We start from the raw sequence: 20901 nt of genomic DNA on the forward strand, positions 1-20901 counted from the left end.
ATAAAAACAGTAAGATATTAATTACAAAAAGTTTTAAAATTTAGTTTAGCCATATCTCAGAAAATAATTTAAACTTTTATAAAATAAGAAACTCTCATGAAAGTCTAATTAATAAGATTGTGGAGGTAAAGTATATTAGTTTTATAACTAATAAAACGTTTAAAAATAAACCAGGAATATTAATGATATTTAAAATTTGAACAGTCATATTTTGAACAGTCGTGCAAACAATAAAATCTAGGCACGCTATTTCGAACTAGGATAAAGTATTAGTCTACGTCAAAGTTAACTGGTCATAGTTTAATACAAAAATTTTATCAAAACATATAGAAGTGTATCATAAAGGTTACAAACTATTTTTTAAACAAAAAAAAAGGTGAAGGTTAGGATTAATTTTGCAGGCCTTGTTTTTTAATTGAATAGTTGTAAACTACACACTGCTCTTATTATTTTTGAAATGTTTATATATTTGCAATAATTTTGTAGTACTACCTAAGTTTTAAAAAAGTCAATACTAATTATGTCTACCTAAACTTAAATAAGCTTGTTACTTAGTTTTATTTAGACAAAACTAAAAATTTATCTGTTGCTATTTTAATTACGATTCACCGTTTGTCAACATAACATTATTAGCTTTTTAATATTTAATCCTAACAAAAAGTGATCAGTTTTTGTATTAAAACTTGTTAAAAAAAAAAAGACATATGGAACTAGTTCCGAATCAGTAAATATATCAATAAAAGGCGAGAGAAATCTTTATTATTTAAAAGTGAAACCAATATTTAATTTGTTAATTTATAAAGAAAGAAGTATTTTATGTCAAATTTATAACAAAACTTGGTAGTGTCAAATTTAAAATCATGAGCAAACTTAATAGAAATACTAACACGAAAACCTTTTTAAAACTACATCAGTAATAAACAATTATAATAAAATTAATTTTTTTTTTCATTTGCAAATACAAGTACTTAAAACTTTTTAATTTATAATAAGAAACTTAAAACGCTTTTTATTATCTTCATCAAAAAATTAAATTTAAAACTCAAGTTACAAGCTTTTGCAAATATGTACTAGTATCAAAATTTTTTTTTTTAGCATTGACTAACGAAGCTAGTATATTTTATGCAATTAAACCTTTTTGTTATCCTTTTATTATTATTTTATACAAAGTTTTACAAAAGGATTAATTTCTACTTCAAAATAACCTTTTGCTGAGAATCTATTAACTGTAGTTGTGACCAGTTATTAAAATAAATTTTTCTAAGTTAAACGAGCATTCAAAGCTGTTACTTTTAAGTTTCTTATTATAAATTAAAAAATTTTAAGTACTTGTATTTGCAAATGAAAAAAAAAATTAATTTTATTCTAATTGTTTATTACTGATGTAGTTTTAAAAAGGTTTTCGAAAACATGTTTTTAAACTAGCGTAAAATTAAATACTTGGAATAATCTAACATTTTTTGTTATAAATTCAAAAAATAAATTGTTAACAACACAAATTTGTCTTGAATTTCGTTTTTGTATGAAACTTTTTATTTTGCTGCTAGATATGTATAAATAAAGCTTTGTTAAGTTCTTTATCTATAAACTATGCTCCTTTTAATTGCTCATGTTGTTATCATTACATGACCTCTGAGTTAATAAATATCAATAACATGCTTATTCTAAAATTGAAGCTTTTTATTTTTGTTTGAGGTTATTCTATTATGACCCTATACTTGTGTGTTATTATTGACCTATTCCTATAAGGATCATCACTGTTTATAAAACAGCAAAGTAATAAAGTTTTTAGACTCTAAAATGAATGAATGAAATTCTTTAACAACAGGTCTTATACTAAATTTTGATTTGTGTAGCTGATAATTTTCTTTTTTAGCTTTTTAATATTACTACTAGTAATGTACGGAGAAGATTTAATTACTTTAACCATTTGTAGTCTTTCATTTTTGAGAAAACTTATTCTTTGTTTTTCTTTAACGTCAAAAATTTTCAAAGATTTATGCTTGTATGAAGGACGGAATCTTTTACTTAGGATCTTAGTCTAATGCTTTCCTTGTTGTTGGAATTTTCTGCTTGTTAACTCATGAGAATTACGTGATTCATATACTATATTTGGCCATTTTTAAATTTAAAATCTTGGTGTAGTATAGTATCATTGAAAAATTATACTTATCATTGTACCAATGTAGTGATCAAACTGAAAAAAATAGTTTGTTTTATTATAACTAAACTTTGGCACTCTATCAAACTAAGGAGTTAACAGTGTTTTACTGGATAAAATGAAAACCTTTATTGAACTTATCTAATACATATAGACTATTGAATTATAGAACATTTTATGTCTTATAAAGAATTAAGTTTTTTTATTTGGAGAAACATTTTTGAGCTAAATATGTAAGTTAATAAGATTTTAAGATAACATTAAGTTTAAATATTCATGTGCGAGTTTTAAATCTATAAACTAGCTACTTTAAAATGATTCGAAACATAAAGAATAATTTTTACTAAAGTTAATTTTTAAAGTACTAGTGAACGAAAAAATTTAAAGTTTAACTTTCTCAAACTATTAAGTAGAAAAATACTAAGAATTATGCAAAAAAAAAAACCGCAAAGTAACTACTTTTAGATTTTTGAAATTATAAACAAATTCTTAGTAATTCTTTATGTATATTAAATATCTATAAGTTCTTTAATTACTAGAAATATAATTACAATAATCTAGTGTTTTATTTTTTGGTGTAGGTTTTATAAGTTTTAAGTTGCTTTGAAACTATTAAATAACACTTACATTTACAATAGTAAGTCGTTAAAACAAAAAACAGTTATAACAACCATCGGATAATTTTATTAGCAAAAACACAAAATAAAAAATATCATAAAAATAAGAGGATAAAAGTTATAGAGATAGAAAGTACAAATATTTACCTAGGACAGCAAATAAAAAATCTAATCAATATATTATTTTCACTCTAAGGAGAATTTTAATCGTTTTGTTTTTGAGTTTATTTTAACACTAAAAAACTTGACTGGCTAAAACTATAAAAAAAACTTTAACAAAATAAAAAACACCCAAAATCCCACGCAAAACAAAAGCCTAACATAAACGGGAAATTTTGGGTCACATACAGAGTATAAAACTATACTATCTTATCGTTTCCCACCAACTAGGGCAATAAATTAAGGTAAGTTTAAAGTACAATGTAAATTGAATCTTGTAGGAAATTTATACATCTTTTTACATGAAAATAATTTGTAAGCTTTATCAATAATCATATACATTAACATCAAAACTATTAGTTTTTTTATTATTCAAGTAAATTGAGGCAAATACTAGTATCAGAAATTATAATTTAAAATTTTAACAAAAGCGTGATCGAACGGCTTTTTCATGCTTATGGTTTTTCAATGTAATTTTTTTTAGTTATTCTACAGAATTAACAAACTAAATTATGTGTCGTAATCTGATGGCTCTAACTTTAACCTATGTTAGTACAACATTTGTTTTATATAGTTCAAATAGCAAAATTAACTACGTGTACACTGTCAAACTTAAAATTATACAGTTTATCCAAAAGTTAACTCGTTTTCTGTTATATTAGGGCTAAATGTCTTTATCATTAGTCACTAGTAAATTAAATAAACTTAAAATTATAAAACGAGTTTCATCGATAAAATTCAATTAAATATAATATTTAGAAAAGCAAAGTTCCAACACCTCCAACTTCTTGTTGCTCTTTGACAAATATTTCAAAGTACTGGTAGATGATTGTTACAGCTAACAATATACCGGTTCCCGATCCAATAGCTCCGATAAAGTCGGCCATCACTGAAAGTGCACCAATGCAAAGACCACCGAAAGCAGCGGCAGTAGGAATGTATCTATTTAATTTAAAAAATATTGTAAACCAAATCGTTTTATTAAATGACTATCTGATTTTAAAAGATAGTATATTAATCTCCTAAGATTATGGAACAGCATTCTTTCCACACTATACACATAGTTTTTAACAATAGAAAAAGAACAATTACAAATTAAAAATATTGGCTTTTGAAATTTATGTAACTAACAAAAAAGTAAATTTTAACATAAACAAGATAATTTTATTGTTTGAACGTGTAGTTACAAATTCTCTTACCTATTCAATTCCTTGATCATTGAAGTGTCACGATGACCTCTCATTACCATTTGCTGTTCCTTCAATTGTTTAGCAACGTCTTTAGCTGAAGATCCAGATACATCAATCCAAGTCTAACATTATGTATATGTTAAATCAAAATATCCAAAAAAAAAAAAAGTTAAATATTAAAAATAATAACTGATATTATCCACAGTAACTAAAACAATTCAAAATGATTTAAATTGTTTATTAAATGTATGTAAATAAAAAAAGCTAAGTATATAAAACTCTACTTATACATTAAATCTACATGTTTACTTACTTTAGAGAAAAAGGCACATGAGCCAAGCATAAATATGAGATAGAAGATTGCATGTATTGGGTCGTTAATGATTCCGTAAAAGGATTCAGGGGGAGACAAGTAATAGCACAAACCACCGATTGGGTATGAACGGGCTGGACCGCCTCCTTCAACATCCTAAGAAATAAACAAATATATTTAATTAGAAAAAATAAAATACTAGATTTGAAAAATCTACAAATTTATTGCATATTACATTAGTTCAAACGTTTTCAGATTTATAATCCGTCCTCAGTAAACTTATAATAAATAAATCTATTTCAAATATATTCAAGTATATTAATATGAAAAAAAAAAAAATTTGTAAAAAATAGTCTATTAATTTATTTCTTGTTGTAATTTTGGCATGTAAATTTTAACAAAATAAAAACCTTAGAAATTATTTTATTTGGATAGTCTTTTATTGAAATTCATAATTACTTTAAAAACATTGAAATGACTAATTAAGAAATTGCTGTTTTTACAAATGTACAGACAGCAAAATTGTAAAAAAAAATAATTAATAAAATTTCAAAACAAAAAATAACTTAATGAATAGTTTTGAAAATTAAAACTAGTTTACACGAAAAACTTACACCCCATACACCAAGTAAGTTAATGAAGAAGTTTCCTTGGAATCTGAGTGAGAGCATTTGTGAAATAACATATAGGTTGGAAACAAGTGCAGACTGCAAAATAATGGGGATATTTGATGTGTAGAAAAGTTTGATTGGATAACTGCTTTGTTGTCCTCTGTAGCGTGCTGATTTGATTGGTAAATCAACTCTGAAACCCTGTTTATAAAAATTGTTATATTACGCATAAGATAAATTATATCTAAAATAGCATTTTTAAATGATTACATTCTGTTGAATCTATAGTTGATTAAACTCTGATGTGTCTAATTCAAACTAATTTAAAGTAAACTTCATATCTAGCAATATAAATATTTATAAATAGTTTTTTAATAATTAAATACCTGGAAGTATATGACCACTCCAAAAACTAAAAAGGTAGCCATTAAGTTCATCAAGTTGGGAAGGTTTTGACGATAGAAAGCCTCACGAAGACCGCGAACTTTATCAGATCTTGTAGCAAGAAGATGAAACAAAGCCACTACTGCTCCTTCAAATTCGGTTCCTAAAATTTATCAAAAAATTTAAACAGTTCTAAACCTTGTTTCCAACTTTAGAAAGAAACTAAAAGTTTATATATAAAATTTAATTAAATGTACTTTTAAACAATATTCAACACTAATAATTTTAAAATTTAACACGAAATTGCCCTGTAACAAAATAAGCTAAAACATGATTACAACTTTTAAATATTACCAATTTTTTTAGCTAAAAGTAGCCTGTAAAACTTTTATTTGTCAACTAAAATGTATAAAGGTATTTTAAAGTATACTGATAATTTTTTTTTTAACTTAGTAGTTACCTTTTCCAGTGTTGATGGTGGTTGGACTGAATGCTTTCCATACAATAGTTTCACAGATATTGGTAGCAATAAACAAAGAAATACCAGAACCTAAACCATAGCCTTTTTGGAGTAATTCATCAAGCAGAAGAACAATTAAACTGGCTACGAAGAGCTGTTATAAACATTAATTCCTTTTTTTAAACAATTTTGTAAGTTTTAGCTGAATGGACTCAATAATTATTGTTTTGCACAAAACTTAAAAATAAAATATATAAAACACAAAATTAATTTTAATAAGAACATACACTATACTTTTAACTTTCTTTATTATCTTTTTAAAACTTTAAGTATATTTATTTAAAATCTAAACAAAAAAAACTAAAAACTAAAGATTTATAAATAAATTTGTTACACAAGACAAAATAACTTGAAAAATTGGGTAAATTTAATTAATCGTTGATATAATGAAGATACCTGAATGATAATAAGAAGACATATTCCCCATCCCATTTCAGTTGGTGAGCCATACATTCCAGTGGAAACATAAACAATAGCTTGTCCGATCGTAATGATCATTCCAAACAATTTCTGTGCTCCATTAAACAATGCTCTGTTGTAAATAATTATATTACATTAGACATGCATGTAAATTTAAAATACTGTGATTTTTAACAAAAAACAAACTTTACCTTTGTTCTTTTAGTGTAATAAAAACAAAACAAAACTCGCAAACTAAGTATTCACATATAAAACATTAATTATAGAGCATGGAAGTTTAGCATGTGAATAAAATATTAGGCTACTACTTTAAAATTTCTCAACATTAGTATCTAACACAATTCTAATTATACAGTACATTTTAGATAAAATTATAATCTAGAACCACTACTAATACACTACAAAGAAAACTAAAACATATGATATCTGAGCTTGTTAGTAAAATATTATAAATTTTAATAAAATAACTTATATTTTAAAACTGAAATAATTATAATAGTAAAATAAAAATAAGTTCTAATTTTCAAACCTGTCTTTAGGAGTATCTCCAACTTCAATAAGTTTAGCACCAGCTAGGAGTTGCATAATCAGACCAGAAGTAATAATTGGAGAAATTCCGAGTTCCATCAGAGTTCCTCTGTTTGATGCCATGATTACTCTCATCCAGTAAAAAGGATCAGCAGAATCTGATGACATAATGCCAAACAGAGGTATCTATCAAAACACAGCTAAATTCAATAACTTGTAATAAGAAGTAATATAACTTTGTGCAGGTGCAACCGTTATCAATTTGTTTTAAATACGACTAAATTTTGTACTAAAAAACTTTAGGGCTATTGGTTTATTCAATATTTTTTTTATAAGTCAAGTTTTAAACATATTTATTAAACAAAAATAAAATGTTTACATTACACAATAATGATTATTACCTGGCAACAGACAAGGAATATAAATAAAGTAATAGCCGTCCATAGAACTTTTTCTCTAAATTGTATTTTCCTTTGTGGTTTTTCAATTTCAGGCAAAACAGCACAGAATGGCTTTACACACTCCAAAAATTTCACTTGAAGAAAATAAATGATTAATCTTAAGTTGTGAAATAAAATTAACATGTAACTTAAACTTTTTTCAAATGTTACACTACCATAATCTATATTAAAAAATAAACTTTAGTATAGCAATCAAAATGTAAAACATAGTTTTATTGTTTATAATCTTTACTGGGTTATTTTGTTTATATAGAGAAGAAAACTTAATGTAGGTTAAGGGCATAGGGGGGGTAAACACCTTTTTTTGGTTTTTGATCTTATTTTATATAGTTTTTACTAAGCTACAAGATGCTTTTTACAGATTAAAAAAATTCAAAATATTTTTTGAGATATAGCCGGTCAAAGTCGGAGCCAACAATAGGATCCTTATGGGAGGCGCAAACTAAAACAGCAAATAACTAGAAATCACTAAAAATCTATCTCCTCCTACGTTTTTTGAGATAACTACCTCAAATTTTCAGGAAATGTTCCTTGCAGTATTTAGAAAATTCTGTCGGAACAGAATTTAAAAAAATTAAAAAATAAAAATTTTATAACAAAAAAACAAAAAAAAAACTGTTTTTTTTGTTTATTTTTTATATAAAATTTTTATTTTTTATTTTTTTCAAAATTCCTTCCGACAGAATTTTTTAAATATATCAAGGAACATTTCCTGAAAGTTTGAGGTGGTTAACTCAAAAAACGTAGGAGAAGATAGATTTTTAGTAAAATAGTCTATTTTTGCTGTTTTAGTTTGCGCCTCCCATAAGGATCCTATTGTTGGCTCCGACTTTGACTGCCTATAACTCAAAAATTATTTTGAATTTTTTTAATCTGTAAAAAGCATCTTGTAGCTTGGTAAAAACTATATAAAATAAGATCAAAAACCAAAAAAGGGTGTTTACCCCCCCCTATGCCCTTAAATTTTACTATTCTAATATCAAAGATTTTTTAAGCTTAATTTTTTACATTCCATAACATGTTTGTATAGTTTTTAACTAAAAAAATAAGATTTAAATATAACTGCTTAACATTGTAATTTTTTAGTTTTGAAATTTGTTAGATATATTTTGTTTTTAATTTCATGGATATTTTGAAAATTAGGTTGGGAAAGCCTTTACTTAGGTTATAGTTGTATTAGTATTTCTACTATATTTTTAAAGGTTTATACCTATACGTTGCAAAAACTTAAACTACATTTACAAACTCAAAAATTTATTTTTTAAAAACGTTTCTAACTTTCTGAGTTTTTATTTATTTTATACAATAAATTAAGTTTTGATATGTCTAATTACTTAATTGTATTACATTTTATTGTAGTTTTTCTTTAAATCAATTTCAGTAAAATGATAATAAAAATTACTTACTTCCCATGACTTCTTTCAATCTTTCGAAAATCAGGCTACTAAACTAGTAAATATAACCTGTTAGTTGTATTGTAAATAGTTTTAATAACTAGCAACTTTAGACAAAACTGCAGAAATATTCGATTTTAAAGAGTTGGTTTTTATATATGATAACAAATTATACAGTACCCTTTCTTTTATCACACTAGAAGGATACTGTATAATTTGTTACTATTATATATTCCAGTGAACTTGTTTTGCTAGGATCTTTTGCTAACAAACACTTAATTTTTTTTCTTTGAATAGTTACATCTTAATGTATATTTATATTAATGGGTATTTCCTTTAACAAACTATTTGAAATTAAAGCATCAAAAGTAAAAACAAATAACAATCAAAATTTTAATAAGTTTTTTTTTTCGAAACTTGAATAATGAAGGTTGTATTAAAGCCACCACTACACAATATGGGTATATAAGAGAAGAACTACACATATTTTAGATCTGTATTATATATTTGATGTTTATAATGTTTTTTAGTCAAAATAGCAACTTTTAAGAAAAAGAACTGTTATATTTAAACATTTTTAAAGGTAAAACAACTTTTTTTAGTTAAGATGACAATTAAAAAATATATATAAATACTATGATAATTATGTTGTGGTTGATAAAATATCAAGTTGAAATTAACTTTCTGATGATAATATAAGCAAGTGGACAAGGGTGCTTATAAATACAGCCAACTTTGAGTTTTCAGCTTAAAATTTTTAACACTTTGCAAATACCACACAAATACCCACTGAAATTTTTTTGATGATTTAAAGAAACTTTTACCTTGGCAGAATTATTTTCTGAAAACCTTGCTCAATGCAAACTGTATGGGACCAAAAATTTTGACTTTTGAGTTTTTAACTTGAACAATTTTACATGTGGCAATAAATACAAAAACACCTTGTCGGTAATTCAAGACAATTTAAAGAAAATTTTATGGTGAAATAAATTTTTTGAAAAAAAACTGAAAACTAAAAAAAAATTACTAAAAGTGACAAAAATTACATAAAATCAAGATTTGCCTCCATGAAACTTTTTCAAATTATCTTAAACTGTGTACAATGTATTTATGTGATAATTGCCACGTGTAAAAAACTTCCAGCTAGAAACTCCAAGGTCAATTTTTGTCCCATACAGTTTGCGTTAGGGTGGTTTTCAGAAAATTGAACTTTTCCAAGGTGAAATTTTTTCAAATTATCTAAAATTTTGCACACAGTGTTTTTATGGAATTTGCCACATGAAAAAAAAAATCAGCTGAAAAATTAAAGATATTTATAAGCACCCTAATGTGGACTTAGAACAGCCAAAAACCTAAAGACAAACAATTGATAAAACATGGAGTTGAAAGATTAATAGCAAACTAATTTAAATAATTCAAGTTTTACTATAAACTATCAAATTACTCTGTTATAACATCAGGGTTTTAACTTTTTGAAACAAAAAAGCCAGCCAGGGTGATTATAGCTTAGCTTGAGCTACATAGTGAGCCTGAGTTTAAGAGAAATTTATGAAAATATAATTGAGCTTAAAACTGAAAACATTTACTATAATCAAGAAATTTTTTTAAATCATACTACAAAAATAACATTAGGCTTTATTAATGTGAAGAAATATCTAATTATAACAAAAAAGAGTTGATTTTGAAGTATTAAAAACGTTCTTTGTATAAAAGTTGACCATTAGGTTGTTCAACTAAGAGATTTTTTGAAGCCATCATTAGGACCCCTACACTATCAGGCCAACTAACTAGCCAGAGAACTAAGAAAAAAATTAACAAAAGCTTTGCATACAAGATTTATATAGGCATACTTTTTATTAAATAATCTGAAAAAATACAAGTAGCATGAGTTTTTTAATATTTCTAACTAGCCTGAGTGTGTGGCTACCCTATAATATATTTATTTATAAAGCTCTTAACATTGATTCATCCATAAACTCAAAAGAGTAGAAAAATAGACAAATATACTTATAAACTCCTAGACTGTAAATGGAGCTGTTAATTTCTTTTTAGAAATTGTAAAACAATTGAATAATTTACAACAAATTATTTTGATATATTTGATAAACACCTCTAAAGAATTATTATCAAAAATTTATTGATAAAAAATGTCTACTAAACTTTGAAAAAATACTTAATACTTTAAGTTGGTTTAAGTATTATTCGTAATTTTAAGTTGCACAGGTCTATTATAATATGTAAAGAGTGTTAAGATCTATGCTTTACACAAATGAATTCAAAAACATTAACAGCTTTATTGATTTTCTTATAAATTGATTTATTAGTAATTTTTATTAATCGACAAATTACCATAATTTCAGGATAAAAGTAAGATCACAAACAACTAGTTTACATAACTTAATAATGTTTAAGTTAGAAAAATAAATTAACTAAATTTCGAAATATTGATTTGACTTAAATAAAAACAGAGATCATGTCTTTCACCTTTCCAGCTAATTCTGTACTGCTTGCTGTAAACTTAACAACATTTGAATTGTAAACTTACTTTGTGGCACTATGATATTATATACGCCACCTATTGTAAGTAGCATTACACGTCGCTTATGACGTAAAGTTTATAGAGCATTTTAGGTACAATATAAAAAAAAATTACCATATTTTGAAAACAAAAAATCTTAATATAAGTAATTTCTAAACTTATTTTAAATAAATTTTTAAATATTAAACTTTATTTTATTTATTCACCATTTTTTAGTTATTCTTAAACAATTTAGCATTTAGTTTAAATGTATTAACTAATAATCTAGGTTTTTGCCGAAACAAACTAAGTTTATAAATTTAATTTTACGTATCCAGTATATAATAATCAAAACATAAAAACAAAAAAATAAATATTTACAGAAATATTTCTATTATATTTATTCGATGACCAGCGTAGGGTGAAATCTTCCTTTACATTAAGTTTGTAAAGATTAATTTTGGGCGTCGATTTCTTTATTGTCCTCACTAAACTGAAATCTAACTAAAAATTAAATCTTATGTTTCATTGGTTGAAAACAAAAAAAAAATAATTAGTTAATTTTACTAGTAACCTTCAACAATCAATTAATTTTTTTTTTATCATACTTATACTACCATACCAACTATTTTTTTAATTATTATTTTGAACTCTATATTTTTTATAGTTAACTAAATATTTATACACCTACCATTTATATTAGTAATGATATTAATTATTATTTTTAATTATTTAAATTGAATCTTAAAACTAAAGAAAACTTTTACAAAGATTACGTTTTAAATTTTATATAAAAAAAATCCAAGTTTTAAATAACTTATCTACGGTTTATACCCAATAAGTCATTGTGCTAAATTTTGTACAACAAAAAATATTTCGTATAGTTATTTCTACTTAATTTCACGATAAATGATATGTAAAATCAGAAACAAAAATCTAAAGTTTATATTATCTAGTAGTTTTAAAACATATATATATATATATATATATCGAAGTTAACTATTCAAAATCTAAAGTTAATTGTTTCTTAACAAAGATCCTAGCGAAACAAATTAACTGGATTATAATATCTCAGTTATTGTTCTACAATCATGATATTTCTGTTATAAGTAATTGTACATTTAAAATACTTGTGTATACCAATATTTTTTTTAGTTTTGTAATAGTAGAAGTTTTTAAAATTCCGATCAGGTACCAATAAAATAGTATTCTCTAACTTTTCTAATATTTTATATACTTTCTTATTTGATGTCAGAAACATACATTAGAAGCTAAACATAAAATATAAATAGTTTTTCAGTAAAAAAAAACGAAACTTTAAATAAATTAAGTGGTCAAGAGAGTAATAAATAATCAATGTAAAGCAACTACTAAATTAAACTAAAATATAATTAAAGGAAACATAATTTAACTAAATAAAGACATTTTAGAATCAAAATACTTTTGTTTACACAATTACGTTTTTTTTAATATTGAAAAAGCTTCTAACTTGACAAGGACAAAAACATATATTAAACACATTAAAAATTTAAATCTAAATACTTATTAGTTTTTTGCACAATCTTTTTTATTTATAAATATTCAGCTTTAAAATATTTTCAACAGCGTTTGTGATTGTTTTGGTCCAAATTTTAGTTTTTTCTTCTCTAATAAATCTCTTTAGGTAAATGTTCTTTGATTCTAGTCTTGAAATGTCTGGAAATCTGTTAGATAAAGTGTATAGTGTCGTAACTCAAAAAATAAGTTTAAAGAGTCTAAACCTTTAAATTTTAGAATAAGTATTAAGTATTTCTATTTAATTTTAAAAATATCTTTGTAGTAAATCAGTTTATTTTGGTTTATAAAATATAAATTGTTTAAGCTTTTACAAAAAGTATTCCGAGAAATTGAAAAAATTACTAACTATTTAGTTATATATTTCTATCCTATTTTTGTAGTAAATTTATTTAAATTGATTTTAAAAAATTAATTGCCATTTAAGTACCTACGTGTAATAATTGAACAATATTATATATAAAAATAGAAGCAAAAGTTTTAAGATGTTTCGTTTTTTTTTTAATTCTTAACTTCATTTTCTTTGAATCAAAGAACTCAATAACTTTATGTGGTCAAACTAAAAACAACAACCAATTAAATGAAAAACTCTTCATTCACACTATAATTTGTAAAAAATATGTTTTACAAATTTGTGTTTAATAAAAAAAAAAAATTAGGTTCACACTTGTTTAAACTTTTTCTAATTAATTTTTAAGTTAAATCAAAATTTTTGTTTATTCTACAAAATAATGTTATTTTATAATACAAAAATGACAAATACTAAAATTATTTTGTAGAAGATAATAAAACAAAAGCTTGCTGTTTTCTTTCTCACAAATAGAAAATAATGTTAACTGGTTTGAAACTAAGTAAAACCTAATACTAGTTTATTTCTTATCAACAGATACGTAATAGCTGTGGAACTGTATAAAAAGTCTAATAAGATACTGAACACCAAAAATATAGGTCTCCAATTAGTACTTTAAAGATGCTACTATTTTTTATTCAAAGTATGTGACTCTTTATGATTACTTAAACATAGAACAATTTTGTCATTGACTAATTTTTAAGATTTAAAAAAACATCAGCAAAACTTTAATCTAAGTAGTACGACACAAAGGTAGTATTTAAAAAAAAAAGTAATTATTATATATAAGAAAGCAAACAAATGTGATTAAAATAACACTTGTAGTCAGTTACAAAAACAAAGCTTTACAAAGTTTGTTGAAAACAAAAACATAATAAATGTTTTAAACGAGTTATAATCAAAAGGTGTTATAAAATGTTTATAGTTTCTTGATCAAAATAATTAGAAATGTATTTTAAGTATAATTATTACTAAAAAATATCAAAAAACACTTGCACTAAATCAGAGCGTATATAAACACTCTGTTTTAGCTAAAATCATTAACTAAGGTTATTATAAATTGTTTACAAAAATACAAACTTTTAGCTGCTTAACTGACTTTACATAATAAAAAAAATTGTTAATGGCTCACACATCAAGTGAGACTCTATACAAAATTAATTAGCTAATATAACGCTTATCAGTCGTCTTTATACTTTCAAATCTTAGTATCTTAGCAGTTCTCGGAAAGTTGATGTAAATAGTTTGGGGAGTAATAAAGTAAACACTTAAAAATTATACAAACTTGATTAAATGAAAAACAGTATAAAAAATAAATGTTAAACGTACTAAACTTTGTAATTTAGCTCTATAACAATGAATACAATAAAGTCATTGTTATAGAAATTTGACAAATTACATAGGTGACCAAAATACTATTAAATCTATAAACGCGCGAAGATGTAATGCAATTGTTATAATACTTGGTAGAAATACTTCAGAATATAACCTAAATATAAATAGTAGAAAGACAAATAAAGCTTGAATGGGAAACTTAACGTAACATCTAAATATATAGAGTATCTAAATCAGAAGTTCACAAAACCAGTAATTTAACGTTAAAAGATTTAAAAAACCCTTTTTATAGCCAAAAAATCTTGGTCTACTGCAAAAATTAATTTACTTGGGTAAGTTGAATAGTAGTTAATTATTAAATTTTTAAAAGTTAATTAATTTTTTGTTTGAAAAAACAACATAAGAATTAAATCAGCAAAACTATCTGACTACTTTACATAACAAGCAAATCATCTGAAATATTAAAAATAGTAATTACCTACAAATATACTTTTTAGTCAACAAAAGCATCTTCTATATTGTAGAAACAGTGCGTCAAACTGTTTCCCAAGACTACAGATTATATATGAAAAAATTAAAACGGTGTGATATTTGACCATATACAGTACACTACCGCTTAAGTACGCAAATTGAACCCGACCAAAAAGTGCGTACTTAGCACGGGTAGTGCGTACTTTTTGAAGACATAGTATAATATGAACTTTAGTTATTTGTTTTCTTTCTTACAACTAGCCACCAAATAATTAAGCCAAATAAACAAGTCTTTTTATTTTAAATAACATTTAATACATAATTCTAATCTGCAAAACTTTTTATTAGATTTTAAAATGATTTATTTTGTCTTTAAAAAGTCTTACATAATTAATACATACTATTAATATAGAAAGTCAATGTCAGTCAATGGTATAAAAAAGAATAATAAGCCATATTTTATATTGTTAGAGGTAAAGTACCAAACTGCATTGTGTTTACCAAACATTTTGAAAACATCAATGTGTGTACATTTAAATTAAGTTATGACTTAACTATGTTGTATTTGTAGGTTTTTTTAGCTTTGTCATCTAGATTTATTTATTTAACCGCATTACAGCTCAAATATGATTATTCTTTTCACTTTTCTGCAACCACTACATAAGTATTTAGTTTATTAACTTTTAATAACAGGACTGTCACAATTTCAGGCCACTTAGACTACTTAGGATTACTCACCTTAGTTTAAAATTTGTGAAAGTTTTAGACTAACTCAGCAGGTTGGCCATTCTACCTTTCATGATAAGTGCGTACTTAAGGCGTGATGCGTACCAAAAAAAGTGCGTACTTAAGCGGTAGTCTACTGTATATAACTGCAGATATCTTGCCAGAACACAAATATATTAAGTACTCTAAAAGTTTAGAAGCGGTGTATTTGACGTTCCCTTTGTACATTAATATCGATGCTAGTTATGAAAGCAAAACATAAAATGAAAAGTTAATATGTCCTGGACATGACGTTAAAAGGTTTCCAAGTGGTGTACGACACGATAACTGAAAGGTTTTTCGTGCGCCAGGTCCTAGGACAAAATATTTTGAGCGCTCTTTTTTTGTCTTTCAATAAACAATAAATACAAAGAAGCATATTTAAAGTACTAGTTGTATTTTACTTCTACTTTTTTTCTAAGACTTAGTTTGTGTTAAGTTTATACTATACTAAATAGCAAAAGCACTAAAAAGCACAATTTAAATATTATTTAAGTTTTAGGTTTTAGTTTTGAAAATACAGTTTGTAAAATTCGAATTTTTTTATAAAATATACAAAATATATTGAAACATATGTTATATAGAAGAAAGTTAATGGTACAAAGATAAGATATGGACGGTTCAGACTTAACAGGAAAAATCTTTTACGGGCCACAATTTGTAAAAAATTTATCGTCAGCGTAGTCTTGAAAAATTAAGCAACAAAAACTAAAATTAAATAGTGATTTCAAAAGAAATAATCATTTAATAAGTTCTATTATGTATGCAAGTTCTAATTAAGAGTATATTAAAATTCTAGAATGAATGTTTTGAAGATATTCTACATTTTTTTGTATAAAAAATTGGATAGCTCTGATTAATTAGATTTACATATAATAAATTTGGTTTAAAAAAATATTCTATTTAAATAAGTATTGAAATTTTTTTAATAACACGAAAGATCTTTAAATCTGTTGTTTTTGTTTTTTAAAAGAGTTGAGACATCTTTTTTCTATAGTTTTTTAAAACCAATTTATTGTATGCAAATTAAATTACAATAAAATATAAATTATTAAATATTTTCACTTTAATTATGTGTAAGAAAACTAAAAACTCGGAAAAAAGTTATATTAGGTGTTGAAAGTCTGTATCTATATGAAATAGGTCTGTTTATGTTTAAGTTTAACAATAACTTGTTGCCAGATAACTTTAAAAATTACTATAAAAGTGTAAAAAATGTCCGTGATTATCATACGAGGTCTTCAGAAACAAATTTTTTTACCTAGATTCAACAGCAAAATAGGTCATAAATCGCTATCCTACCAAGGAAGTAAGTTATGGATTAAGCTACCATTATGTTTGAAAAATATAAGTCATTTTGGAAAGTTTCAGGATGAACTTAAAAGTTATCTTTTAAATAGTGATTCTTAAGGTCATTAGTGATCATTCCTACTCGTCTGTTTACTTTGCTTAAGGAGTTAATAGTATTTGTCATTTAGTATCCAAAATTTTGTTTATTTTTAATATTTTTATCTTTTTTTTGTTCGAAAGTTGATTTGTTTGGTTACAGTAACATTGGTTTAGTATAGGTTTAACATTTTCTATCTGGTTGTATTTTAAGATTATTCTTTAAGATTACTATTTTGAATTAATTTCAGAATACTTATAAACTTTTTTTTTCTCGTGCTTACAATTTTTCTTTCTTTATTAGCATGCAAATGTAGAAAAATAGTTATAGATGTTTTTACTTTAGCAGAAAATAAAGTATTCAAATAGTAAGCTAAGATAACTGTTCTAAGCAAACTCAAGCTTTTTTTTTCTTTTTTTGAGGAAATTAAAGAAAAAATTCTTCTTTTTTATGTTTGAATGAAAATGTTGCTTACTTTCTAACATTACAGTTTTAGACTTGGACAAGTAAAAAAAATAAAATTAAATGAATATTTTAAAATAGAAGGAAATTTGTTGTTATTAATATCATTACTGTTAAAGTTATTATAGTTTTTTTACTTTTTTTCTTATTAAAAGCATAAAATTTACAGTATTTATCTTCATATTTAAAAAACTTAAGTTCAGTTATTATAAAAATCACTTCTTTAAAATTTCTTTAAAAAAAATTTACAACAGTTTATTTAAATATTCAAATGTAAAATTGTTTTTACTGTTCAAGTTAAATTATTATTAAAAAGAAATACTTTTTTTAACAAAAATACTTATAAAATAAATTTTGTTCGAAAATTTCAGTGTACTACATTTTACTTTCTTTAAAGAAGTAGTAACCTATAATTATAGTATTCACACGTTAATTATGAGTGTTATTTATCTACTTTTAAAATTTAATGTAAAGTGACAGGTATATTTTTTAGTTCATATGCTACTAAACAAGATTTATACTACATTATTAAACTAAAAATTCAGTTAATTTTTGTTTAGTTTTATTTTCTTTCATTTTTCTTTTCGTTTAACTGATTGTTTATTACTAAAGATTTAAATATTTAAATGATAAAAAACTGTGTAAATAGCTCGTAAGAAACTTTATAAGCATGTGGTGTACGACTCGATAACCGAAAGGTTCCTTTGTACACAAGGTCCTTAGACCAAACTTTTTGAGCGCTTTTTTTTATCTTTCAATAAACAATAGTTTTTAAGCGCAAGATTTTTTTAAGCTAAAAAATACGTCAAGGGTGATATATCTGTGGGTGGGTCGGATCCGGCCTGCTGGTCGTACGTTGTCAACTCCTAATTTAATACTTATCAGAGAAAGAGCAACATCACGTTTACAAGCTAAATGTTTAGTTAATTAAGACCTATACTGTCCTGAACATGACTTTAAACTGTATCCTCGTGTATGACTCGATAACCGAAAGGTTTTTTCGTACACCAGGTCCTTGGACCAAATATTTGAGCGCTTTTTTTTTTTCGTTCAATAAACAATATTATAGGAAAATAAACAACTTGTTTTAGTACTCGAAAACTTTCTTAAAACTTACTTCTCGTACAGTAAAAATTTACCATCCAGTATTGGTGTCACACGACTCTGTAGAGCTGTGCATTTAATTTACAAAGAAACTTCGTTACTCATTTAGTAAATTTAAGCATGTACTAAAAACAGTATTTATATACAATTTTTTTCTGAGTGTTATGTCGAATTTAGTGAATTCTGAGAAAAAATTGTTTATTATGATAAAATTTCACGTTTGCTTTTATGTAGTTTGATGATAATATTTTGAATATAAATGCTTTACAAGTATAACAAGTATAACAACTTTGGTACAATAATACATTAGAACATTTTTAATTTAGATGTCAAAACTTGCTTTTATCAAATTCAATAAGTTGAGTTGTAGCTCATATCAAACTTTTATATATAGTTATTACATAATTAACGATTTTTTTAAATGACTACAATGCTTAATATACAAGAAATTAAAATAAATAAAATGAGTTTTAACTAGATCAAATTCTTTTTCATAGATATAAGTTTTTAGCATTGATTTGATAGTAATAAATTAAATTCTGTTAATTCGTAAACTAAATTACAACAGTTTAGATTATAACTAATATGCTTAGAATAAATTTCTTATGTACTTATCTTAATAATTCAACCCATAAAACTCAAAGTAAACAAATTGTTTATCACATTAAAAACCATGCTAATAAGGACTTATTATGAACTAAAAGGAGAAGTTGTCACTGACACATTTACAATAGGACCGGCATTGGTTGAAATGACCAGAGAAGTATGGATGGCCCCACACTTGAAAGCTGCTTACCAAGGTCTTTATCTTCTCCATGCTGGATAAGGCATACGTTAGATCGGCAGTCATGCTGTTCTAAATATTTCTATTGAAGACTTTATTAAGAACAATGCTCATAGTTAAAATGTTTGAAAAGTTAGAAGTTTTATTTTTCTGTGCACATGCCAGTAGTGTTGAGAGGTTAATAGTGCTAATTTTAATTACATAAGTATGTTATATTTAACTCTCGTAAGAGCTGTCACCTAATATATTTGATTAAGGCTTTTAGTAACTGCAAAGTTTAATGGTCATAAACAGTCGATAACAAATTTTTCCTTACATTTTTGCTTATTTTTTATTAAAAGAATATATTTTCAAGAATGTACATATACGGAGTTTGTGAATTAAGTGTAAAGTCAAATTAATATATCTAATTCAAATCAACATTTTTTTTTAAAGTTAAAGTTTAGCAGAGTCATAAGTTTTAGTGTTTATATTACAGTTAGCTTTATTTAAGCATTGTTTTAATTGATTTCCATTTTTTAAAAGATGTATAAAATCAAAACCTTGCATAACAGTAAAATTTTATACACTAAACTTAACTATAAATCATAAATAGCCTATATATGTTGATTTATAATTGAAAGATTTATTTTTTATTAAATAAATTAAGACTTAAATACCGTAAACTGTTTAACTTACTTGCATATAAACATTTAATATACAGATATACTATAAAAATATTATTAAAAACGCGCAAACAAGATTTTTTGTTTTTTACAAGACGTAGTCATTTCAAAAATATTTATTATCTTAGCTCAAGATAACATTTTAAAAAAAGGAACGGGTCACTTTTGCACGAGGCGACAACTTTGTACGATCGTCACTTTTGCTCGAGGACACTTTTGCACGAGTGGACACTTTTAAACTGCAACTCTTTTGTTCGAGCGCCACTTTAGCACGAGGGGACACTTTTGCACAGAGGGTCTATTTTGCACACGGGGACATTTTTACACAGCGACTTTTTTGCACGCAGGGTCACTTTTGCACAGATAAAACCTTGATTACTTTAAAATTAAGATTTGACAGATTTGGATTTTTTTTTTAGAAAATTCGATCCCTATTTCTATTTTAACGCGATTTGGGCTCACAGTGTAACAATAACTTGCAAATTTACAAAGACTAAGATTATTTTAGCACAGCAGGGTTTACACTAGAATTTAATAGTTCTTTAGTTAAAAAAGGTTTATTGGAATGTTAAGACATTAATATCAATATCAAAATAAAACTTAATATGACTGTTTGATTAGAGTAGTAACTTACAACATCAAAAAGTTTTATCTAAAATATTTACTGTATTTAATGATTTTATTACGTAACTAAGAATAATTGTGTTAACTTTATCCTAACTCTACAGTCACGTTTTATTACCAGTTTT

General features: G+C 24.8%; 1 protein-coding gene across 1 annotated transcript; it reads right to left on the minus strand.

Moving 5' to 3' along the window:
• Positions 1-2828: 2828 nt before the first annotated feature.
• On the minus strand, positions 2829-8878 carry LOC145844106 (protein transport protein Sec61 subunit alpha). Its single transcript, XM_082951454.1, has 10 exons — positions 8771-8878; positions 7305-7438; positions 6905-7089; positions 6352-6487; positions 5896-6049; positions 5438-5598; positions 5055-5252; positions 4441-4596; positions 4137-4249; positions 2829-3879 (listed from the first exon to the last, which is right to left on the minus strand). The coding sequence occupies exons 1-10, from the start codon at positions 8775-8777 to the stop codon at positions 3693-3695; spliced, it is 1431 nt and encodes a 476-aa protein (XP_082807580.1). The 5' UTR covers positions 8778-8878; the 3' UTR covers positions 2829-3692.
• Positions 8879-20901: the final 12023 nt, after the last annotated feature.

Source organism: Thalia democratica, chromosome 9, assembly GCF_965202585.1.
Source record: "Thalia democratica chromosome 9, ktThaDemo2.hap1.1, whole genome shotgun sequence".
Lineage (NCBI taxonomy): Eukaryota > Metazoa > Chordata > Thaliacea > Salpida > Salpidae > Thalia > Thalia democratica.